Source organism: Manis javanica, chromosome 6, assembly GCF_040802235.1.
Source record: "Manis javanica isolate MJ-LG chromosome 6, MJ_LKY, whole genome shotgun sequence".
Lineage (NCBI taxonomy): Eukaryota > Metazoa > Chordata > Mammalia > Pholidota > Manidae > Manis > Manis javanica.
The window spans coordinates 40,477,539-40,504,188 of NC_133161.1; the positions used below are offsets into that span (position 1 = coordinate 40,477,539).

Genomic DNA, 26,650 nt, shown 5'->3' on the forward strand with positions numbered 1-26,650 from the left:
GTGACTACCGAATGGCCAAACAAACCAAACCTATTGCTCCCAAGTGAGATGTTTTGGTGTATTTAATAACGTTTCCTTCTTAGCAGTCAGTAAACATTACAAAAAGTATTTTACTAATAATATCTCAATTTGAATGTTGATGCTACAGATTGTAATGAAAAGAATTTTGAGTGTGGGTAGGAAGAAATTGCTTGGGGTCTTGGCTCCACTAAGGCTGGATCTTAGGTTGACCCTTGAACAATACAGGTTTGAACTGTGTAGGATTTTTTTTTCAATAAATATATTGGAAAATTTTTTGGAGATTTGTGACAATTTGAAAAGCACTTCCTTTTCTCTAGCTTACTTTATTGTAAGAGAATACAGCATATTAACACATATAACATACAAAAATATGTATTAATAGGCGCTTTATGTTATTGGTACAACTTCTGGTCAACAGTAAGCTGTTAACTTTCTATAAAGTCAGAAGTTACGTGGGAAGAGATGGGATGGGTAGGTAGTCTCTAACCACTGCATTGTCACCTGGACAATATTCAATATCCAATATTCAAACTGAATATTATTGCTAAACATTAAAATTGCTCTTCAAAATGATTGTAACAATTTATACTACAATCAGCAGTTTATGAACATGCCTGCTACTCCACTGTCTCCTAACACTTGGATACTTTTTAGATTTGCCTTTCTTGTGTGTGTGCATTTCTCCTATTACTAGTGAAAGCGAACATTATTTCCTGTGTTTATTGACCTTTAGTTTTCCTTTTCTGTGAATTTCAACTCTATTTATCTTTTGCTTTTTTTTCCATGTGGTTATCTTTTTCTTATTGATTCATAAGCTTTTTGCTATTTACTATTTTCTGGGAAAATAACGTGCCTTGGTATTTTGGCTTGCAAATATCTTTTCCTAGTTTACAGTTTGTCTTTTCACTTTAGTATATCTTGCATATACAGAAATGTTTAATAGTATGTAATTAAGTATACATATATTTTCCAATAGGGTTTATGTTTTTATGTCTCAAGAAATCCTTCCCTACCCTGAGATTATAAAGATAATCTCCCATATTTTCCTCTAGAAAGTATGGACTTTTATGGTTTGTCTTTAAATTATTTGGATTGATTTTTTACATGGATAACCAAATGTCTTGGCAGCAGTTATGTAATTGTTCATCCTTCCCAAAAGAACTGTAATGCCACTTTTGTAAGATCTCAAGTTTTTCATGTATATATAGGTCTATTTTGGAGCTCTTCATTCTCTTCTACTGGTCTGTTTGTCTATTCCTTTCCCAATACTGAACTGTCCTAATATTGTAAGTGTTGATGTCTGGTAGGGCAAATTAAAAATGGCTTGGCTAATTTTGCCCCCTTGTTCTTCCATTTAATTTCAGGGTCAGATTGTCAAGCTCTACAAAAGAAAAAAAAATCCTCTTGAGATTTTTTTAATTGGAATTGTACTGAACTTACATCATTTGCAAAGAATGATATCTTTGTGATATCAAGCCTTTCCAATCACAACTATCTTCATTAGTTTAGGCCTAATTTAATCTCCCAAAAATGTTTATATCTTTTTTTTATTGTTGTTGCTTTTATAAATGCTGTCTTTTTAAACTATTACTGGTATGTAAGAACATAATTGGTTTTTGTGAACCTACAGAACTATATTGTTAGCTTTAGTAACTTACTTGTAGAGGGATCTTTTTAAAATGCAAAACATGCTGGATCAATTCCTTCTTGAGACCCAGTTTGTCTTCTAATACAATTAGAATAATATCCAAATTCTTTAACATACCTACAAGGCCCTACATGATCTGAACCCTGCCTGCCTCTCCTAATAGCCTAACATCCTCCACATTTCAAAATACTCTCCATTTTTTTCCACTAGGTTCCAGCCTCATAAGCCTTTTTCTGGCCATAAAAAGTTCCATATTCCTTCCTGCTTCATGAAATTTCCCCCTGGACACACCCCTTCTCTAGATGGATCCATGTCTGAATCCTCTGTAATTGGATCTAAACTCAAATGTGCTACCTCCTCAAAGAAGACTTAAGTGATTGGGTGGCCACATCCCTCCTTCTGCCCCCTAATCACTTTCCATCCTATTACTCTGACTTATTTTCTTCATTGCATTTACCAAGTATGTGGAATTATTTTAGTTATGTATTTACATTAATTATCTACCTTTCCTACTAGAGTGTAAGCTGTGGATTGGCAGGGACTTACTCTCTTTATACCTTTAGCCCAGCACCCTCTGGGCACATGATTTCAGTAAATATTTGTTGAATGAATGAATGAATGTTAAGATAATTATTATTCTTATTTTTAGAGATGGGAAACTGCGATACAAAGAGGCCAAGTGATTGGCCTAAGACCATCACCTAATAATTTTAGCCAAATCTGCCTTCAATTATTAGACTGTTTACATTGATGATATTTCAGTTAATTTATTTATTTTTATCACCAAAGACACAATAATGATGTAAATGTGCCCTTGAGCTGTACTTAAAGTACTAAATAAATAGCAACCATGTTTTTCCCTTGGAACTGCTTTATTTAAAAAAAATGTTTAACTATTAAGTTAGGAAAGAAAATAAATATATGCTATATATTACCATGATTATTAGCAGTTGGTCCTAAATGATGTTACTATTCTAAATAATATCAGCAGTGTGTTCCCCAGTTATTTAAATAAAAACAAAACCTCCCAAGTTTTTTAGGTGAAGACCACAGCTTATTACACTAATTTAAGAATAGAATCAAGGCTCTGAGTAAGAGATGAGAGATTAAAGGTGGCCCTAGTAAATGAGTATTTACTCCTGAGATGCTTCTTTTTCAACAAAGAAAATAATAAACAAGATTTTTGCAGACAAAATCAATGTAGAGCTAAAAACACAAAAATTTGGAAGTATTTACTTCAATAAGACACTCCAAATGTTATATATTTAAAGTTAACTTTTCAAAATACATTACATATATTTTCATTTCATTCACAAAATAATACAATGATGTAAAATAAATAATTTTACAGGGAGCAAAAAGGCATAGATCTAACCAAGCTAAGGCAGTGGCAAGAAGGATTAAAGTCAAGTTCTCTACTTCAGGTAATCTGGCTAAAGGGCCACTTCTTTGCATGATTATTATAATGAAGAAATAAGAACCATCAAAGGATGTTACATACATGTTACTGAAAAGGGCTGTTTTATTTGTTACAATCTCTGCTATTAATGATCCTTAACATCCAATTTTTTTTCTAATTTAATCAGTGAAAATGTTTCATATTCCAAAGTGAAGAAAATCAGATTGTGCTTTCTGAAAATACTGGACTGTTCCCAAAAATCAATGCAACTATAGGCATGTTTCCTTTTTTTCCATAGACTATTCTCACAATTTATACAGCTTTAAATTCCTTTATACTTTCTCAAGTGGTTAGTAAGGGTAGTAAGGGAATTCATATTTAAAGAACCACAGTAAAGCCTTTCATAGAGGAAGAAATATTTTATGGAGTTATCACAGTATAATTTATATATTGGTCACTTCACTTTCCCATACCTAGATTTATTTATTTATTTTTATTTTGGTATCATTAATATACAATTACATGAGCAGCATTGTGGTTACTAGATTCTCCCCATTATCAAGTTCCCACCACATACCCCATTACAGTCACTGTCCATCAGTGTAGTAAGACGCTATAGAATCACTACTTGTCTTCTCTGGGCTATACTGCCTTCTGCGTGCCCTCACCGCTACATTATGTGTGCTAATCGTAATGCCCCTTTTACCCCTTATCCCTCTCTTCCCACCCATCCTCCCCAGTCCCTTTCCCTTAGGTACTGTTAGTCCATTCTTGGGTTCTGTGAGTCTGCTGCTGTTTTGTTCCCTCAGCTTTTCCTTTGTTCTCATACTCCACAGATGAGTGAAATCACTTGGCATTTGTCTTTCTCCACCTGGCTTATTTCACTGAGCATAATACCCTCTAGCTTCCTCTATGTTGTTGCAAATGGTAGCACATTTGTTTTCTTCTTATGGCTGAATAATATTCCATTGTGTATATGTACCACATCTTCTTTATCCATTCATCTACTGATGGACACTTAAGTTGCTTCCATTTCTTGGTTATTATAAATAGTGCTGCGATAAACATAGGGGTACATACCTAGACTTCTTAAAGCTGTATTCACAGAACCTATTTTTATAATATTTTAACAATGTCATATTAAAGAAAAGTTGCTCTTAAATATTACAAAATAACAGGACCCAGTATTTCTTAAATATCAAAATCTATTGAACATCAAAAATAAAATCCTTAAATTTGATACAGGAGGGTTCATTGTACTCCTTTAATGTCTGTCATGAACTTTTTACCTTCCAAACACTTCAAAAATTCCTCCTCACCTACTACTTCCAGACTATGGTTTTCTACTCTCTCATTAACCTTCCAAATTTCGGTGTTCATGACATCCATCCACTTTCACTCTCCTCTTCCCTCCTCTCACAGTCTGATGCCATCCCAGCCACTCATGCAGCACCATTCATGCCTGGTATGTAATAGGCCCTCAAGAAATGTTTGCTGATGATTCTGACCACAGTCTCCTACATCTTGACCTCACCATTCCTCAGACCTTCCAACTGTACTGACCTCCTCCTGTCTTTTGCTCATCCATTACATATATGGCCACACTTGGACACTAATCAATACTTGGAAATACTCCATCTCCAAGATTTCAATCCTCAAAAATGGCCTTCTGATTGTAATCTTGACTCCTTATCTCTTTTCCATTACTGCTCACTCCTATTAAATCTGCACCCTACCCCACCCGACCCTAACCTTCAGCCCATTCTCCTTTCCCAACTTTTGGTCAAATTAAAATGTTACAGCTCATACTCTTTAGCAATGCCCACCCACCCACTTTGGTGCTAACCTCCCACCTTGCCCTTTTCTGTGATGCCACATGCTTAGTTCAATCTACTCTGAAAAGGAGGCCAAGAGAAAAAGGAGTTAAAAAAAGAAACAGCAAGAGCTGACAGAGATCACCTAATTCAGCCCATTCAAATAGTAGATTAGGACACAAGAAGATTTTGACAAGTCGAAGATTCCCAGAACCTGTCATTGGCCCTTTCCAGGTCGCTCCCCCTACTGTTCCCTGAATGGACCCTGCTCTGCTCCGTCCATGGCATGTGCACCCTGATCCTGCTAACAGAATGCCCTACCAAAACCTTGGACATCTAAATATGAGTTTAACTGACTGTCATGTCTTACAAGATTTCCTACCTAGTCCACAGAGGTCAGTGAGGTCATTTTCCATCTTAGTACTCAATTTGAATCACTTTATTTTGATATGATTTAAAATTTAAAGAAAAGTTGCAAAAGAGAATGAAAAAGTAGAATAAAGAATTCCAGGATGCCCTTGACCAGAATCCCAGTATATTAACATTGTACTACATTTGTTTTATTATCTCTCTCTCTCTCTCACTCTCTTTGTCTCTCTATTATATATGTATGTATGTACACATATATGCAAACATAGGTACACATATAGACATATATATATATACATACATATACTTACATACATAGGCACACACATACTCTGAAGTATTTAGGGATAAAGGGGAATCAGATCTGCAAGCTACAATTAAACAGTTCAGAAAAATGCCATATGTACACATATCCACACATACCTACATATGTAGTTATATAGTTTTGTATATATTACTCTGTATGTATATGTGTGTGCATTAGCAAAAAAGAAGTTTGTTGTCTCCTCTTCCTCTGCCCCACAACTAAATGACTAAAAACTCTAAATTCTACCCTGAGCTCTCTTGTCTACTTACATATACTCTGTAGGTGATCTCGTCAGTCCCTTTGACTTCAAATACTGTCCATATAGTGATGGCTTAACAATTTCTTTAGCTTGATCTCTTCCCTAAGCTCCAATATCTAGCCACCTAGTTGAATCTTTACTTAGACTTCTAACTGGCATATGAAACAGAATATCCAAATAGGATTTGCCTATTAAACCTGTTCTTCCCCATTCTTCTCCATTTCCATAAATGGCACCACTCTCAACCCAACTGCTCAAGCCAAAGATCTAGGGATCATGTTCAATTCCTTCTTCCTCTTCTCCTATTCTATCCATATAACCAACCTAATGATCAACTCTGCTCCAAATATATGCTGGGTCTTCTTTTCTTCCTCTCTATAGTTTCCACTCCGCTCAAAGCCATCATCACTCTCATTTGGCCAACTGTAATAGTCTCCTGTCTAGTTTCCCTACTTCTACTGTCACCCTTTTATCCATTGCTCCCAGAGCAGTCAATACAATGTTAAAAAAAAAAAACCATATTATATCACTGCCCTGTTTAAAATTAAAAGTGGTTTCTGCTGGCACACAGAATAAAGTCCAAACTCTTTTCCCTGACACCTGCCTACTTCTGAGATATTTTCTCCTACCACTTATCCCAGGTCACTTTTTCTCCAACCGTGCTGACTTCATATAGCCCCAGGGTCATGTCAAGATCATTCCCATTCTCAGGGTTTTTGCCTTTGCACTTCCCTCTATCTAGACTGCTTATCCCCCCCCAATATCCTGTAGCTGACTTTATCCTTCAGGTCTCAGCTCAAGTCACTTCCTTAAAAAGACCTTTCCTGACACCCCTTACTCCAGGTTACCATCTAGCATACTTCCCTGATTTACTGTACCTCATAGCACCGATCTGTATCTGAAATTGCATCATTTGTTCATTTGATTGTTGTTTGTTTCTCCCACTCTAAGTTCCCAGAGTACTGGGACTCTATCTGATTTACTCACCACAGCATCCCTGATGTTTGTGCACAAGGGCTGGTTGATGTGTATACATTATGTTTACATATGTATGTATTCACTATCAATAAGTAGTCTGAGGGTAGGTGTCATGTCTTTAACATTCTCTTTTTGTCTTGTATATAGTAGGCATTTATTAAATATCTGTGGAAGGACTAAATTAATGTACATTTTGGTTTCTTCAAAATATAATGGGCGATATCTTCTTTTGTCTAATTAAAAAATATCCTTCCTCTCCAGTCATTCACAACAAAAAATTCTGTCCAAAAAAAAAAAAAAGAAATTGTTTCCCAGGGGTTTTCTGCTGTTCTGACCATTCGTACTGAGGTGAAAAGGCAGAGGTGGTTTTACCTCTTTTATTTGGCTTCCACTTAATGCTTTTCATTCTCCTGAAAAAAACATACTGAAAACATTTCATTCTCTCAATACAGATATACTGAAAGCATCCAAACTTCACTGAAAATTGTTTTAAAAGCCACAGAAACCAACTATTTCTGGCATTTTTTTTTCTTTTATGAGTCAAGGAACACTGTTTACAACTTGCCCTGAGGCTTCTGTTAATGTTTCTTAGAACTGAGTGTCGCAACTAGAACCACTCTGTTTTATAATGGCAGGCTGCAGATTAGCTTTCCTCAGGTCCTGTCTTTTCAATGACATAGTGTTATAAATTGCTTCCAATATAACAGGAAGGGAAGTCAAAAGTATTGCCTATAAGCTTTTCCTCCCCTCACTCTTTTAAACTCTCATCCAACATTTTAAAATGAATACTATTGTAATGTTCTAGTTTTTAGTTATTATGATAACTTCTTAAGAAATTAAACTTTTTTTCAGTTTCAAGCATAATATGTACTTGATTTGTTCCTAGCAAACTTAACTTTTGCTGTAGAAAGTGAAGTATTATAGTTAATTGTTCTCCACTAAAACTAGCAATACCTATTAGCAGCCTTCTGCAGTCTACACCATCTCATCCTTGGTCCTTAATACCTAACTCCCTCATTCAAGGTAAATGAGCAAATGTGTTCTAAGTCTTTAGAAAGAACAGTGTTTAAAAAAACCTGTATCTTTTTCCAAAAAAAAAAAGCCTCTCTTAACAAAGATGTTTTGACTGACTTTTTTTATCTCCAAACTCCATTTATTCGCTATAAATAGTTTGCCATGTAACATGTACAGACTATGGAATGTACAGATTAACATGAAAGCTAATGAAACAAAAGTTACTGATAATAATAATATTTCTATCAAAATCCCTATTTTCCTATCATTTTTGTTTCTAAAACTGAATGGAAATCATTATTAAAGAAATTCAGAAATCAAAATGATCTACCATGTAATGTTGGTAGCATACATCCAAATAACTGTAACAATAAAGTGAAGTATAATGTTACAAACTACAAAAGCATTTGTGGCTATTATTGGAAAACTTCAGTTCAGAAAAACTTTAACAGGGGGGAAGTGCAAACTTAAAAATAAACCTAAATTTTTAAAAGCAGTTTTAATAAATTCTTAACTTTATTTTGCAATCAGAGCTTTGAAAATGGAATAGTACTGATAATCACATCAATTCTTTTGTCTCAATATTAATGGTTTATATAGAAACAGATATACAGAATAGTTTCTCAGAAAGATGGAATTGTTCATTGTTCTGGTGGGTATGTAAAAACAATGCCAACTCAAAAGCAGCCAAGCCGACAGCTGCAGATGCTGTACCCAATGGAAACACTAAGCAAGCGTAGCACAAATCAATAGTTAACAAAGCAGATGCACCAAACTTGATGAGGATGCATAACTGCATAGGCGCAAATGGTAAAAGGAGCTGATGACAGTACTAGTTCTGTAAGAATTAGATCAACTCTTTGTATTCACGACTTTGTTAGCAAGAATACTTCAATGCCTTATAGTATACAAAGAATACCTTTTAAAAATGCTTTGACTAAATTGATATGCACCTTTATGTAACACTTATCACTAAAGATACTTAGAAATCAAAGTGATCCACAAGGAAATATTGGTAGGGTGAACATAAAAGTAATTTTAAAAATAAAGAATAAAATAATATTTTAGGTGGGCTAATACAGGGTCATCAAATTGTTTCTTTTTGGAATTCTTAAGTTTAATGGAATGTTGAAGATGGAGGTGTATCTTTAGTGCACATCATTTTCTAATTTGTATTATGCATGCATGTGTGTGTATAAAACCTTCCCTACTAGCCAGTAAGTTTCTTAGGGACAAGTTTCATGTCTTTTATTGTATTCTAAAAGCACTAAGTCCAGTGCCTTGTATATAAATACCTGTGGAATGAATAAAATAATACATCTTGGTCCTCAAAATATAATGCAAATGGATGTGAGTAAGCATGCTATAGTATAAACTTTCAGAGTCAATTTTTCACACAGATGCTGAACACATGACTTGGAAACATATTTTAGGAGTGTTTGTTTTTTGAGAACTACAGTTCTTAGACTTCAATGACTTAAAATCTACAAAATTGGAAGGGGTAACAGATGTATTTATAGCAAACTTAGAAAGGTTTTAGTTTTAGGTATACAGGGAAGCTAGGTATGTAAGGTTCATTTACAGCCTTTTTCCTTAGGACATATGCTGCAAGAATAACTACTCTTATGAATGCAATGGATTCATTGCTCATTACTACATCCAGTGCTTTAACTTAAAAAAGATTTGTTCTTTATCTATATACCCATTTTATACCATTCTATTTTCTTTGAGTTACCATTAAAATGGACATTTTCTATTATCTACTTATTTGTTAATTTACAAATATTTATTGAGACCTACTGTGTGCCAAGCACTATTCTAGATGCTAGGAAGACAGCAGTGAACAAGCAAAAATAATTTCACTTGCAGAAATTTTATTCTAGGGATGGAGATGGATAATAATCAAATAATTCAGTAAAATATATAATAAATTAGATAATGTCAAGCGACAAGGGGAGAAGAAAATCAGAAGAAGGGGATAGGAAATCAGGGAAGGGAGCAGAATTTTAAACTGAGTGGCTAAAGAAAGCCTCATTGAGAAATGACATTTAGATTTTAAGTCCTGAAAGAAGTGAAAGTTAGTTTTGTGGATATCTGGAGAAGAACATTCAGGCAGAGGTAATCCCAAATTGCAAAGGCCTTGAGGCAAAACAGTATTTGATAGTTAGGATATATCAGGGAAGTCAGTGTGCCTGGAGGAGACCAGGATAGAGAGTGGTGGGAGATAAGATCAAATTGATAGCAGGAGACTAGGTCATAAAAGACCTCATAGCTAAGGAAGGAAGCTTTTGAAGTGTTTTGCCCAGAGAAGTGACATTATCAGTCTTTTAAATAGTTCACCCTGGCCACTGAGTTTTGAGAATAAAGTCAAGAGAGCAAGGGTGGAAATACAGGGATAATTTCGAAGACTATAGCTATAATCCAGACAAGAGATGGTGGTGACTTGAACCAGAATAGTGGCAGTGGTGATAGTGAGAAATGGCTGGATTCTGGATATATTTTGAAGATAGCATTCACAGAATTTTCTGACAGAATATGATCTGGGGTTGTTCACTATTTGTGATACAGTTGAATTTCCACTGTTCCTTCATAATTGATGAAAAAGATACAAATTTTCAGATGTTCCCTGTCATTCTTAGATTGAAGTTCTTAACATAACTTCAACTTTTCTTTTGTTCTTGAGTTTGAAAAATCGTCCCACTTATTTCTATGTCCTATCTCAACCTAGGAAGCGTAAAGAGAAGACGCCGCTCTGCAAATTGACAATGCCAACACTATCTTAAGAGCTCCTGCTAGACTCCTAAGCTCCTGGGGACTTAATTCATTTTCTTGTTATGTACTCAAGGCCTGTCGCACAACCTTGCACGTTGGGCTCCCAAAGTTTGTTGAACGGTAGACTACGTTTCCCACAAACAATAAACCAAAAAACATCATTCAGCCCCTATCAACTGCACACTCATAAAATACATTTAAGCTCGAATAATGAAGGTGCTTATTATTACCACCTCAACCTAAGTTGTTTTAGCTTTTCCTCACTTTTTAAGTTAACGAAAGGGCGGAGGAGATTGGCTTTGCAATTCCCAAGCTGGGGCTAAGTGTCGTGTCACACCACCGCTTCTCCTGTGAAGCCATCTCGGCGTTAAGCCCTTTCAATAACGCACAAATGTTTATGGGGATAATCAGTCAAAATGCGTGTAACCCACGGCCCCAACCCGCACGGCCCGAAGCTCAGGGCCTGTGCTGTGCACGCCGGGAATTGTAGTTTTCCCCCTCTTCTCTCGCCAGCCCGGCCAGCAGTGCGCGAGCGCCCCAAGCGGCGCGCAAGCTCCGTGAAGCGTAGCGCGCGGACTGCAATGACTGTTTCCTAGCAACGGGGGAGCCGCAACGTCACTGAGGCGGGTTCCGAGCGCGGCTGCCCACCGTAGGGCCGGCGTGTGTACCTTCCGACACCTGCGGCTTGAGGGAGTGCAGCTCACAACCGCAAGTCTTCGTCCGTCCTTACCCGCCTTACCCTGCCCCACGTCGCTGAGAGCCACCTTCCGTCGCGACCAGACTCAGAATCCCGCGCCAGAGACTAGAGGCGACCCAGTCGGTTCCCGCCCGGCCCTCGCCTCCCGCGTCCGCGGAGCTCGACAACCGCGACTTCGGCGGGACGATGCTGGAGTCCATTCGCGTGACGGGTAAGTGCAGGGCAGGGTCGGCCCCTGGGCTGGCGGGGGCAACCCGTGTCCGCCCGGCCGCTTTTGGTGAGGGCAGGGCGCTTCGGAGTCCCGATAGTCCAGACGCCGAGGTAACGGTAGATGTGGGCTGCGCTCGGGGTGCGCTCACCCTGGCGCCTGGAGCAGTGCTGCGTGCACCTTTACGTGCGGAGAGAAGAGCGAGAACAGTCCCTTTCCCTTTGTCAATTAACACGTGCTGTGGAATCTAGTGAATTAGAATTGACAGATTGCTGGTCCTACAAATGTACAACCTATTGCATTCGTTAAGTACCATTTCAATGCATATTAGGCATGTAATTAGGCATTAGAGTGTACTGGGGTCTAATTTTCTAGAATGTTAAAAAAAAATCAGAGATAAGCAAAAAAACACATCCCTATATACCAGTATTTATTCTGTGTTTATTTGTATGTATGCTTTTATTAAGTCAGTGAGAACGTTCTGAGTTGATATTAACAGGTCACTTATATAGTATGTATTATACTAAGTGTAAAAAATGGGTGTTCAGACCCCACGTCAGAAAGTTTACTTGGCTTTTTTATTAAAAATAATAACCATGGGTATTAAACATTTAAAAATTATCTTACATAATATTAGAAGAATTTCCTAGGCCACCATTCTGACATTTGATTTTGTATGTTTTTGCAAAATAGGGTTTGTAGTCGTCCAGTAACATGACTAAGAACAACAGAGTAAAGGAAAATGCCTAATCCTCAAACTAGTGTCAAAATAAGGTCAAAATTTTTTACTTTAAGGCATTTAGTACCTAGCAGACCATTTCCTTCTGAGAATTTCTAAATTCTTTTCAAATGCAAGTATTTATGGCCTTAATTTTATACTGTTTTACTTCATGTTCTATGTTGTATGGAACTGATTTTGTGCAATCAAGACATTACTACTGTAATTTATCTCATTTATGTTGACAGAAAGCATAGACAGTTACAGGATCTAAGGTCTAAGAAACAACATAAACTGGCATTAGATTGTTAAAAATGTGACTTGATACAGATGCTATTCATCTTAAAATATGAAAATGTTGAAAGTTAACTTTCTGTCTTTGAGCACGGTCTGTCAGGCTTGACACTATCAACACTGAATTAATAGATAATTCTTTGTGTGGAGAGCTGTCCTGTGTATTGCAGAATATTTAGCACTATCCCTGGCCTCTACCTACTAGATGCTAGTAGCAGCGCCCCCTCCCACAAGTAGTTTTAGCCAAAAATGTCTCCTGACATCATTAAATGCCTGGAGAGAAAAATTAACCCCACCTCCACCTCTTCTAAGAACCATTGCCTTAGAGAAAAACTATAGTTAGATTCTGTCAAAGTGAAAGTTATTAGATAAAGATTTAGAAATAACATCAATTAAAATAACTTCCCCAAAGCATAATAATCTTTGGAGAGAGAGAAGATGATTTTGATAGTATCAGTATTAGAAAGTGGGTATTCTGACCAACTAGTTAGCAATACAAAGTGGATTTCCTATTCTTCAAAATGCAGAGTTGGAAGTTTGCAGAGAGATAATTTATAAAATAGTCAACCCAATCTTCTTAACTCAACTTGTTCCTGTAATTTAGTGGCAATACTCTTCTCAGTCCAGCTCTGCATATTGCATTTGAGATAGATAATTTGGCAATTAATTTCTATAGTTCAATAAAAATTCAAATAGCCATTTGCTTCAATTCAAGCCTCAAATTTACAGCCCCTTTAAAAATAACTGACCAGTTTTCAAACATAGTTTGAAGTGTTTTTCAAAATAGTTTCTCTTATTTCTTTTATATAGTACTTGACCGTTTAAAATGATAGTTCCAGAACCCTGTACCCTGAGTTTCACTGACATATTAGAAAGCCCAATTTGGACATCCAGAATCTTTATGAAAAAAGTTTAACTGAAAACAGGCTGCCTTTTCCCTTGCTAACCTCTCACTATTCATTGACTTTGAAGAAGCCCATGTTCTTCTGTTAGCAGAACTTGATTGTGGTGAGAGTTGAGTACTAATGGAAACGTATCCTTGTTATTTTTTTCCCCCAGCTTTAAAATAGCTATAAATACAGAGCAACTTGGTCTTTTTTATGTGAGGACTCATGTAATTTTTTCTGAAATCACTCCCTATATGTCTTACCAACTTTTGGCCTTTTACTCATTATCTAATATCCAGGTGGAACTACTTATTGGAGGAGGAAACTAAAATAAGAAATATGTGTGTGCTAATGTGCTGTTTGAAATGGAATCAAATCAAAAAAGGTTTCTTTGCCTTCTCATAGCTTTTTAAGAAGATGGTTTATACTAATGATGCTAAAATGTTGATTATAAAATATAGAATTAACTATTTAATATTCATTTTACCTTGGAAATCCAACAAATTTAATGATTCTAAATATTTCCCATTTCATTACTCCATGGAATATTGCTATATGAATATGTAGTAGTATTATGCCATTTTACATTAAGGAAACTACAGCACAAAAGTTAACTTGGTCAAAGTCACATCTATCCATAATCAGCCAAGATTCAAATATGAGGATTTGCATTCCAAAGACATGTTCTCACAACTAGAAAAGTCAGAACACTGTTACAATGACTATAGGCTGATTTAAGCCACAAAATTCAGCATGATGAATTCATTTAACATTCGTGGCATATTATCTGATAGTTTACTCAAGGTATTTTTTTTAAATTTTTATCATAGGCAAGACTGTAAGTAAATTTTGCCTGGAAAGATATTTTACTTGACCATAAAATTGTCATTTTCAAAACAGAAGAGACATCGGGCTCATTCAATGAATAACAAAATGCTGTCAGAAGCCATATAAGATTATGTTAATTTATCATTTCCTATTGCCTGTATTTTGTTGTGATATAAGAAGTAATTAATGAGTCATCTGGAATGAAGCTTCTTTGTAACCAAAGTGAATGTTTAAAAGTACTGGAAACTAAAGTCTTAAGGTCAGTGTTTGGCCATATGGAATGAATATATTTAGGCCTATAGCTCCTGTTTGTCCTGTTATAGCAATAGGCACCTGACATTAAAATTTGTCTTCAGCCTCACTAGTTGCTTCATTTTTTAATGCCATCCTGAAATGATTTTTTTCCTCAACCTCTAGACATTCAAATCCTATGAATATCCTGTCTGTCCTCCCAAATATTCTCTTCCCTTGGCTACCTCTCTGGCTATCCTTTCATAAGCAGGGCAGTGAGTGAGTAAAAACAAACATAGATGTATGCCATAATGTGGCTTATAATTTCAGTGTTAGGGAAGGGCATCATATAAATAAATGTAAAATTCAGCCATGACAGGTGCTTCAGAGAACCTTTCAGAGGTTTCCCTAACAAATGATTTTGAACTGAAGGATGGGTAGAAATTAATGTAACACAGGGGTGGGGAGGGCTCTCCAAATAGTGAACAGCATGTGAGGAGGTGTATCTGGAGAAAGAATGGTGTAGGCAATTGATAGAATGAAAGGAAGCTAGAGTGGACCGATTAAGGCAGAACACTGTGCAAATGAGACCAGAGAGGCTACCAAGAGTGACTCATATGCCATGGGTTAGGAGTTTTGTCTTCATCCTAAGCGGAAAGCCTTGGGGAAGTTTCTTTTCTGGCATGTTCACTGTTGTTTTAGATGGTGTTTAAAGCTGTTTCTTTTACATAACTACCGTTTTGGGTATTATAGAATACCCTAAATATTTCTAGCTTAAAAAACACCAGTTCCTGACCAAAAAACAGTGTCACATTATAAAGAATCATTATTAATAGGGTAATGCTGAAGAGCTCCTAACTGGAATGATGACATTTTTAGAAATCCTGAAGTACAGTAAAGTTTCTCAGTTCCTGAATGACATTAGCAGTGCCTTTTATCTCTTTTTTTTACCTTGAGAAACTATATTGGGTGCTGTTGAATTAAGAGATAATTTGTAGGCTATATATATAATTTTTTATAATGCAAATTGGGCAATAAACATGTTTTCAAAGAAACTGATTTTTAATACTATTTTAAAAATTAAGCTGTAACTTACATTCAGTGAAGTGCACAAGTCTTAAATGTGCAGCCTGATGAATTTGTATATACGTAACCACTGCCCAGAACAAAATACAAAACATCTAGCCCCCCAGTACCCTGGTATTTCCTCCACATTTTAACCCCTTCCTCAGAGGTAACCCCTGTTCTGACTTGTAATACCATAAATTAGTTTTGCCTGTTTTTGAACTACATCATAAATGGAATTATGCTGGATGTATTCTTTTGATCTGGCTTTGTTTGCTCAATATTGTGTGTGAGGTTTGTCTATATTGTTGCTTGCCACCTCAATTCTTTTTCATTGCAATATAGTATTCTGTTGTGTGAATATACCACAATTCATCCTTTCAACTGTTTATATTATTTGATTTTAAGTGATGATTGTCTTGCCAATGGGTTTCAGCCCTGGGCAAGTTCACTATGGACTCAGTGTGACCAAAGAAATGACAGTAGAAAGTTCTTGGAGTGAAAGAGTTATACCCAACTTTATTTCCACGGTGGCAGGTCAGTCACTAAAATCTCATCCACTCAGAACAAGTCTGCATGCAGCAATCCAGTCTCTGCCTCTGAGCCCCTCTGCCTGCACAGCCATCCTGCACAGCTGTCCTCTGAGCCCCTCCGCCTGCACAGCCATCCCACACAGCCATCCTCTGGGCCTCTGTCCTTGGCACTGCCACCACTCCAGCCTCTGCTCTGTTCCACAGCCATGCCACTGCATCGTGCAAAGCACTGGGCAGGGCTCTTTTATATAGAGTCAATAACAACATATTGCCCACATGTGTGTAGTGAGCTAGCCAACCAGAGTCAGGTGAGAATCCTGGCCACAGGAACCTTTATTTTATCCACAATGGTGAACTACTTGATAAAATTAAAGTGTTTATGTTTGGGGATTATTTTCTTCTGTTTGTAATCAAGCAACCTATTATTTTGTGGTATAAGGTTATCCCAGGTTCTCAGGATTCATAAGTATTAGTGAACCATATGAAATTGCCATTTTGTAGGTCAAAATTGGTTGAATGGTATTTTCCACCAGGCTTTGTTTCTGATGATCTAATCTTCCTTTCAGCCAGGGACCTCATAATTACTGTGAAACCTTACCTGTTCACAGTTGTGAAACCCTAAGAGTTTAGTGAGCAGTGTTCTGCTCTTTTTCCCATTCCTTTAGATGAGGATCATGAGGCTCTGATGGGTATAGTGATTAGGCTAATATTACAGAGAGGTCATTGAAAGAGCTGGGAATGGAAGCCAGGAATCCTGGTATCCTTTTCTCCTGTTCTAGATACAAATTAAGCTTTCATTGTGTTGGTAATTTCAGTATGTTCACCTGCTTGTGAATACATTGAGTATCAGTTTTAATGTAATACAATTTTCCTTTTTTTGACAAAATGAAAATCAGGTTGGGGTGAATGATTTCTTTCATCAACCAATTATTTTCATTTATTCCAAGGTTATATAGTGAAGTAGATTGCTGATGGCTGAAATGTTACATTATTAGTGACTTTTAATATGAGAAAGTATGATCTTTAATTACCTTATTACTTTTCTGAGGGAAAATGAATTATAGTTCCCCCAAAGAAGCCTGCTTGTGCTTTTTCAAAACTTTTGATTTTTTCGGGAAAGGAGTTAGGAGACTAGGATGCTCTTCAATGAAATTTTATTGGCCTTTTATTATGCTCTTATGCATGTTTAAAGTTTTATCCTCAACAATAGCATTTAAAGTTAAAAACAGTATTTTAGGTTCTCTGATAATTTTAAATATAACTAAAATAAGATAAGTGTGACTGTGACAAACTAATTTATATCAATCTTGTATGAGTTGGTTGACCACCCGCTCCAGCTTTATGAACTTCATGGGACATCAGCATTGGGAGGATTGTCGCTCATTAAGGAAATGAATCAGTGGCCCCCCAAACTTTACTCATCAACAGAGGGAGCTTAAAAAGGACTAATGCTAAGCCTCTTAGGTAGATCATTAGCAAGTAAACGGAAATGCTGCAGCTTCTGGAGAAAAAGGGGTCTGTCCAACACACACACACACACACACACACAGTACCTCTCTCCCACCCCCACTCCTCTCTGAGTGTTTTGGCAGATGGTTTAGGACTTTGTTAAGTATCCTAAAGTGTGTAGGTTGTTTGAAAGAGGACAAAATTATGAATTTAGAGGTAACTGATACTTTAGGACAAAACAAATCTATGAGCTCATCTCTGTGGTCATAGAGCTACTAAGTCTTAGGACCAAAAAAAGTGTTTTTACGTTGAATATTCATTTTTTAAAATCAGCATAAAACATGTAGTGAACCATCAAAATTAGGAATTCTTTAGAGTAATTTTATTCACTGATTTTAATTTGATGTAACCTCTCCCTTTTTATTATGAGGACTGAGAAAAGATCCTGATTACCTCCCCTAACCTTCCTAGGTGAGCCTCGTCCTTACCTGACTTTTCTAGGTTTGTGATACCCTTACTCTTATCTCAGTTCTCTTGCTCTCTTGCTCCTCTTTCCTTTTCAGCATCTGTTTCAGTCTTACTTTCGTTATCACCTCTTGTGTCCTAAACTTGTGGTGTCTTTTTAGGAAAACTGACATTATGGGAATTTGGACTGCAGACTGTGTTCTGGTGTTCCTTTGCCTATTTTTGCCCAGCCTGTCCAGTTTTGACTATCATTTGGCAACACTTAAGTCTGAAACCCCTGGGGAACTAGGACCTACAAGCCGTTGATGAAAGTTTTGTTTGTTCTTTTTATCTTGGCTGGTTTAGCATTTGTTAAATGGCTTCTTTGTGCAACCAACCTTCAACATGACCCTGTGCAGTTTAGCTCCTACCTCTCAGCTTGTATGTGTAGTAGACATTTTATTTAGCTCATACAAGTTCATACTTTATGTTGTCTTTTAGGAACTAGAATTCAAATTTCACATGTTGGCCTACACAATGTAAACTAGAAGGACTTTTAAGTACTTTACATATTTGCATTGTTTATTATCTGCCTTGACCTGGTACTGTTTCTTTACCTTAAACCCTATTACTTCTGAGCTTTAAAAATTTATATTTAGGACAGGGTTTCTCTACCTTGGTGTTATTTTAGGATGAACATTTTTGTGGTAGAAGGCTGTTCTATATGTCAAAGGATGTTTAACACCATCATCCCTGCTGTCTACCCAGAAGATGCTAGTTGTACCCCTTCCTATTTGCAACAATCAGAATGTCTCCAGACATTGCCTGATGTCCCCTGGGGTGAGGGGGGACAAAACTGCCTCTGGTTGAGAACTACTCAGGGTTTTCTCTGTTATATTTACACTTCTGCAGTGATCCCCTCATAGAAATACAGAATGGTCCCAGAAGCACAAATTCTTATCTAGCTAGAATGGTTGGAGAAGGCTTATTAAGGATCATCACTTCATTCATTCATTTACTCTGTGTACATTTATTGAATATCCACTAGATACCATGCTAGATGTTGGAAAAAAAGACACGAATAACGTGGTCCTGGTACCTATCTTAGTACGTCAGCTATTCAAATTATGTCTTACTGGGGTGCCAGATCCTGTGCAGAAGAAGAAAAGGTGCAGTGCAGTGCATTAATACTGAATGTCTACTTTGAATGAGTAACCATACTCATAATAGAAGAAGCATGGACTATAATGAGACATACTTGCATTCAAATCACGATTTGCTGTTTATAACTTTACCAATTAATAACCTTGAGCAAATTACCTAACATCTCTGAGGCTTAAGTAAGATAACATGTACACACAATGTGTAAGGTTGGAGGCACCGGAGGTAGGGGTGAGCACGTCAGACAATGATGACATGCCAAAGTCCCCGGCTGCTGCCCCCTCCCAACCTGAAAAATGTGCCTTAGGCTAGTCAATCCTCGCACCACTGTAAATCTAAACTCTGCCTCCCCTTAGCTTCATTAAAAACTCGCTGCCTTCCCCGCTGAGCACGACTTCTCCAGCCTGTGTTTCAGACTGGTGAACCTCGCCTGGTATTGCGCTCAAATAAACTGCCTGGCCCTTTGTTGCCTCTCGTCGCCTGCTTATTTCGGTTAGAATTTATCTTACACAGTGTTTGCTGAAATCTCAAACTCAAATGAACATGTCAACAAATGGTGGCTATTATTGTTACTTATTACTACTTATTATAGAAGGGATCCCTGAATGTCTATCATTTTGAATGACTGAAGACAGATGTGAATAAACAGTTTTAAAAAAAATTGAAATACAATAAAATGTCTGTTTCTTGGCAAGGCAGGCAGCTGTCAAAGTCAGCTAGGATTGAAATTGCCTCCACAGGAGGAGCCAAAGATTGAGGGCTTGAGGCATAAGGGTCCATGAGACTTGGAAACAAAGACTGGTTGAGACAATCACATCACATTTGCAGAAAAGATTTAGAAAAGGTTTATAAGCAGCCTTGGTCAGAGTTCAGATTTATAAATAGAATTTGGGCTGGAGTCTAGTTCAAATAAGCAGGGTTTAAGACAAACTCAAACACTGTGTCAGTTTAGAATTGAATCTGAAAGCTGTTAAGGGTCTACTTGAAAACTCATCTGTTCTCTTCACATTTTTCTCTTCTGTTAATTCTAGGTTATTGTCTATATCTTTTCACATTTAAACTCATACTACCTTGTATTCAGATCTTCATAGGACTACCTTGCCTTCAGAGCCAGATTAGAAGTTGGTTGAAAGCAGGAACAATGTATTTATACAGATGTTTTTTAGAACCATTACCCAATTAGTACTATTCCATGTATTTGTGGAATGAAAGAATGTAAATCAACACAGTTTTAAATCAGTATGTGAGCAACAATATATGAAGTGATTCTTACCTCTTTGAAGCACTTGTGAGTTCTAAAGGCAAAGCTGACCCCTCCTTACTTTCCCATCTGATATCTGTGTAATGGTAATTATGTTTTTTAGATTTAGCAAGAAAAAAACTTGATTTTCTTTAATCTTAACCTATAGCCTAGAATTAAGAAAATCAATCAATATTGAATGACAATACTAAAACATGAATTGAATATATACATATCATTTATTTAATCTAAAAATTGGTTTTTGAGGTAAGACAGTGTTGTTCTTCTCTTACTGATGGCTGCCTTTATATATAGTATCAGATTTCAAGATTGTATGGGCTTGCAAGTGCCTTGGATTTTACTTTGGTATTGGCAATACTATTGAAAATTATATCCTTTCTATGAAATCACATTTCTTGATAGAGTTGAGTATTCATATTATTGTATATTGCCTCACATCTATATTAAACTTTGATCATCTAAATGGTTTGAGGCTGAGGTTTTTACAGATAATTTAACATATATACACTTAAATAGAAGTGACTGTGTCTAGCTTGACCAAAGTTTGGTAATATCTCCTTTTAATATTTAAAATATCTTTTCTAAAGATTGTTGAGAAATTATAAAGTTTACAGAATATTTTTCATATAATAAGCAATTTACTTCATGTGGTATCTTTGTTATTTCTTTTGTTTTGATTTTGTTTATTAACACAGAAAAGCTTCACTGGCCTGAGCAAGAACTTGCTAAGAGGTCTATTCTAAATGCAGAAGAGTCATTGATCATTGACAGCAAAAGAAGCATTTCACATTTATCTTCTGGAATACTAAAGGACATTTTCACAACTGGAACCAGCAGTTACAATGTCCTACTACAGAGCAAAGAGGAAAAGAAGCATCATTCACAAAAACAGTCTTCCTCCACCTACTCCAAAAGACACAGAAAACCCAGCAAATCTCCTAGTTCTTCTCGTAGTAAAGATCTTCGCAAGATGAAAGCCCCAGTGCCTGTGATGAGCAGTAGCACTTGGTACTGCCTAGAAAGGCAGCCTGCTGTTTTTGTCACTAGTTCAGTGTCCAGTCCTGTAAAGTTTATACATGATATCTCTGTTACAGGGAACAGCATAGTACTGCCACCTAAACCCAAAAACAAGGTCAAGCAGTGCCATATCTCTACTCTTCCAAAGTCAAAGCTGCAGCCTCAGCTGTCTAGAAGTTTTGAAAAAGGAGATGATTTTTCTGGAAAGAAATTTTGTATATTGACTGCTATAAAGCCCATCAACTTGGAGAAAGAAAAACTGAGATTCTTCAAGTCTGACTATACCTACAATCCTCAGTTTGAATATGCTAATCCTTCTCTGCCAAGTGTGTTAGCCAAGCACAGCAATGCATCTGATCGATTTCTTAAGCAGGTAAAATGCTACTTCAGTCATGGTATTTCGTTTTTATGTAACTAAAACAATTATTTGCAATCCCATATATATGACAAGGAATATCTCCAGGTGAGTGGCATAGCCTGTATGTAAGCTACTTTGCATTAATTAAAATCTGTAAAGAATCTGTTACATAGACTTTGTGGCAGGAAGCAAGTATATTTAGGGAAAAAAATCTTCAGATTCTGGTTTCAAGCTTTCATTTGGAACTTAAAGTGTTGTGTAACCCATACTGTGTTCGTTATTTGATTTTGAATGCCTTAGATGAAGCATTCAAACTCTGGTTCCTGTTATATTACATTCCTAGCTTCCTTAGGCCCTATAGGCATTTTGTACACCTGGAATTTATACTTGCCCATGAACCTTTTAATGCTTTACCGAAATTGTTACTCATCAAATAAATATTTAAGCTCTCATTTAAAGAAGAAAATAATGGAATTTAAAAAATTATCTTCAAGGTTAGCAAATCATGAATGATATGATCAATATTCTCCAAACTGCTCAATTTAGACACTTAGCATGTAGTTTTGTGTGTCTTGGGGATTACTACTTCAAAACCCACTTAAATATTTGAGGAGAAATTGGCTAATGTTCATCTGCAAGGCATAGTGTTGAGAGAGATCATAGAGGCAGACTACATTTGGTTAAATAAACTTTGTATAGGTTTTTTATAATAAACTAGGTTCAACTTGGCTTTGTCAGTAATCGAAAATCTGTTTGTAGGCTAAGTAAAACTGCATGGTTCCACTTGCCTGTGGTGCTTGCCCTATTTTACATTTTTCCAGCAATATACAGTTCTTTGGATTTGTGGCAAGCAGATTTTTTGTTATTTATTATAAATGACATGGAATGTGGCTCGCCTATTGAAGTCATTATCTTAAGCTTAAAATGAAAATAATTTTAATCTTGCTATTTATTTTTCTTTCTTAGAAGAAAGCTTTTCTACTTCTATTTTTTTAATGGGCATTCACTTTCTATTTAAATGTGCTGAGATTGTGCTGAATATGAATTAAAACATCAGGTATTGTTTTTATTCCTATTTTGAAAGTCATTTTGTGGTTTTTTTTTTTGTGGAAATTGCAATTGATTGAACAGGACTTTTACTTATCTAAAGTTTATGATAATTATAAGAATGCTATTTGCTTTTTCCTCCTTGAGTGCTGAAAGAGATAACTGAGATTTATTTACCAGTATTCTTCAATTTGGAGTCCTACCCCAAGCCCTGCCAGTTGGGGAGGAGATTTCCCACCATTAGATCAAAATGAATGCTTTCTCATTTCCTTGGAAGGCAGTTAGGGAGGAGCAGCAGCCCCACAGACTGAGCATTGACACTGCTGGCCTGGCTCTACAATCTTTACTTTAACCCAGTTCCAGCTTAAGAAGATAAAACCTATACTTAGGTTGCTTGAAACTTCTAAACAGCACTAGCAATCCTAGTGGTTTGTACTTCAAATGCCACCATTTGGAAGAATGTTCTGTACAAATGCCAAATGTACTATTTAAACTACTTTAATCAAATAAAGGAGAGTCATCAGAACAAGGCCTCCATAAATAGATGCTTAAATTCCTATTTAGCATTTAAGTGAATTATGACATAATATCATATATCCTTCCCCTCTTCCAGTTATTAAGCTAAAGCAGCAGCTTTGAGGCTGGTCTCAGGACTCAGAAATATGCTGCTCAAAAGGGCCAGAATGGCCAAGTAGCCCATTGGTTTCTGGCCTCCACCATCAAGGCCTTGCCAACCCCTAGCTGACAGTCTCCCATTTTGCAATCTGGATCCTTCTAAGGCAATCTGTTGTTACTGGAGACTGACCGTGGTCCTCTTCAGTGCCCAGACTGGCAGAACAATGCTAAACTTTCTAGGTATTGGTAAGTCCACTACAGAGGAACCAAGGCCATGCTTAGGCTCCGGTTGTTCCCACTTAGTTGCCCCATCAATGTCAAGGAGTTCTACTTTTTCTTGGTACAGGCAGTAGGTTCCTTAGGAGGCAGTCAGGCCCTTGAGGGGATTCATGGAGTCTAGCATGGGCTACAGGACTTGACTGTAACACCAGGTGGAGACTGCTAAACTCTGCTCAGCTCCTTGCTGACAGCAGTAGTAACCCCCAAATTCCCCCAGTATCGGTATGTGTAAACTTGACAGAAACTGAGAATATTTGTTTTCTGAGGCTGTGGACCTTTCCAGGAAAGAGTGCAGTGCTTCCTGGGTGCTGAAGGAGGGATCTGGAAAGAATGCTGCAGGCTGTCCAGCGTCAGGTCCACCCTCACACGTGGGTAAGAAGCAGATCTTGAGCAGTGAACTGGCAGCGAGTACACTTTCTGCCCTAGTCCCTGGTGGCTGACCACTCTTGGGAAACTTAGATATTAAATCCATATAGCCTACACCCAGAACGTTGTTAAACAAGATTGGAAGTGAGAAATGAGAAGGGTCTTCAGGGTAGTAATGAGTCATTGAATAATTTTCAGTATTTCCAACAGTCAAAAGAAAATTATATATTCATGTGACAAAGTCAAAGGGTAGTTAAAGTGTCTCATTTTCCACCTCTGGTAGGAATCATATCTCAGTGTAGATCCTGGCTAATTCATGCTAACTAGAAGCTCTGACTGGTAAAGTGATATTTAATAATATTGGGAAAATAAATCGACTTTTGTTTGGCTAGATAAAGGTTGAATTATTTTCTTAACTGGAGCAGTGGGGATCATTTGTAGTTGGTAAATGGGGAGCTTTTGGGTGAGAGAAGGAAGAGCTTGAAGTGTTAGGTGGAGACCCTGGAATGAGGCTCCCCTTGGCTGTCAGGGAAGAAAAGTTACAGGTAGGTGTGCAAATGGAGTTAACAGAGCAGGTCTGAGACTGCCATTCTTGGAAAGTCCTGCTTGCAAGATTAAGCCTAGCCTGGCATCTGTAAACTTTACTGGGAGACAGTTTCCTACACTGAAATAAAACTTTCCCTACAGATAGAGTAGCTTGCTGTGCCTAAACTGTGTGAACAGTCTGTTTAATGTCAAACACCTCTTTTCCCTTTGGGAGTCTGGAATTTTAGAATGTGCTAGACATAGGGTTGCTTATGTGACTAGCCCCTGGTAAAAACCATGTGTACTGACATGTAACAAGTTTACTTGGTAGAAAACTCTTTATGGTCTTACAACGTATTTGCTGGAGAACTTAATTGCATCTTGTGTGACTTCACTGGGAAAGGACTCTTGGAAGCTTGCTTCTGTTTTTCTCTAGACTTTATGCATATAAGAAATGAGGAATGGTAGACTTAAGGCATTTATATTCAGATTTTTGGAAAAAGAAGAACAAAAACTCTATACTGTCCAAATAAAACAGCTCAATGGGCTGTATTTGCTGTCATTTTGAGATTCCTGATCAGTTATAAGTAAGGTCTAGCTTCTTAGAGCTTTGTAAAGGGCTATTGTGTTGGATAATTCCAGGGGATACTGCTCACAGATTGAGCCTAGGCTGTACATTTGTACAATAGGGTTAATATTTACTGTAAATGTGGGGTTCTTTGCAATCATAGTACTTCTCTAACACTTTTTAGTTATAGGATACTTGTATAGAAGATTAAGTAAATTGTGTATGCTGAGTTAGTAGAAATTTTGCATTGAGGTTAGCTGGGGAAGAGTCAATAAAAAAAGCATACTTGTTCTCCATATATTTATGTTATTGTGAAATTGTTGACACTCTCCCCTTCTTTTTTTCCAAACCCTTGCTCCTCTGTTATTGCACTAAAACTGCTTTGACATTTAAGGACAACATCACATAAACTACAAATGTGTGACAGATTACAATTAGCATTGATAGAGTGCCTAATATTTGTCCATTACTTGATATGCTGAATATTTTACACCTGTTATCAACGTCAGTCCCTGACATGAGGTGCCAATACTAGTAGCATTACCAGTTGAAAAAAACTAGAGAAGTGAAGGAACTTTTCCGAGGTTGTAGAACCAGAAGTCTATCCAAAGCACTCTTGCTGTCCACCACACGGTGGTATGTTGGCAAACTAGCTCTCAGTTTCTATGATGTAAATATAAATACAGCCACCGTGACTAGTTTCAAGCAATGTAACGTCAATTGACTTTGATAAAAATAATAATGTTTAAATAATTTTTTAAAATTAAAAATGATAAAAATTCAGTCAGCTCTCAACAAGTCATATGACCAGGCTCTAGCATACTTCTGCTTCACAGCACAGTTTTCACCTGGCTTTTCTAATCCTAGGCCATTGCTACACCCAAAAATGTACCTCATCAAAAGATCCTCTCATTTTGCTGGCAAAGATTCATGCCTTGGGTAGAAGCTTATTATAGGCACTTGGAAGATATATTTTTGTGCTTTATGATACACCTATGAAATAGCGATTATTAGTTACTGGATTTTTTTTTGACAGTTATAAGCTTTAAGACATTATTTATTTTTTCCCTGTTATGGTACCCATCCTCACCTTTCAGTTACAGCTTCAGTCTCAACTCACAGTACCATGTTAATTAGTACCTTAGGAAGGGCGGCAAGGTCAAAACCAGGCTCCTAGTTTACAAAGAGTAAATATTTGAAAGAAGCAAATACAAGAGCTCCCCAAAAAGGCCATCCACAACATTGTAGGTGGTTGATTGATCTCCTCATTGCCATCCAGCAATGCCAGGAGAACAAAGCAGAAACACCCTTTCCAACCCAGCTCTCAACATTTTCTTGTTTACCACTGCCCTCACCATTGCATTTCACCTGTTTCTTTTTTATTTCACCTGGAGTATACACAGTCTAGAATTAACAAGAGTGTTAAAATTACTTAAGTATTTTCAAATGAAGCAAAATAATTGAAAATGGTTTCAAAACCTCCTAATACAAAGTAGTGGTGTATCCAGGATTTTCCTA

The 26,650-nt window shown here is 36.9% G+C and overlaps 2 protein-coding genes across 4 annotated transcripts in view; one reads left to right on the plus strand and one right to left on the minus strand.

The window, feature by feature from the left end:
* The window catches only part of ANLN (anillin, actin binding protein), a 125,403-nt gene that overhangs the window by 49,001 nt on the left and 49,752 nt on the right, over positions 1-26,650 (minus strand). The gene's annotated exons all lie outside the window — the stretch shown is intronic.
* Positions 10,500-26,650, plus strand: part of MATCAP2 (microtubule associated tyrosine carboxypeptidase 2) — a 43,114-nt gene continuing 26,963 nt past the window's right edge. The window contains exons 1-2 of one of the 2 annotated variants that reach the window (XM_073238599.1): positions 10,500-11,489; positions 21,053-21,747. In XM_073238599.1, the coding sequence (XP_073094700.1) occupies positions 11,465-11,489; positions 21,053-21,747 (720 nt within the window). In that variant the 5' untranslated portion in view covers positions 10,500-11,464. The remainder of the gene's footprint in view (positions 11,490-21,052; positions 21,748-26,650) is intronic. The other variant, XM_017661435.3, reaches the window with a different exon arrangement.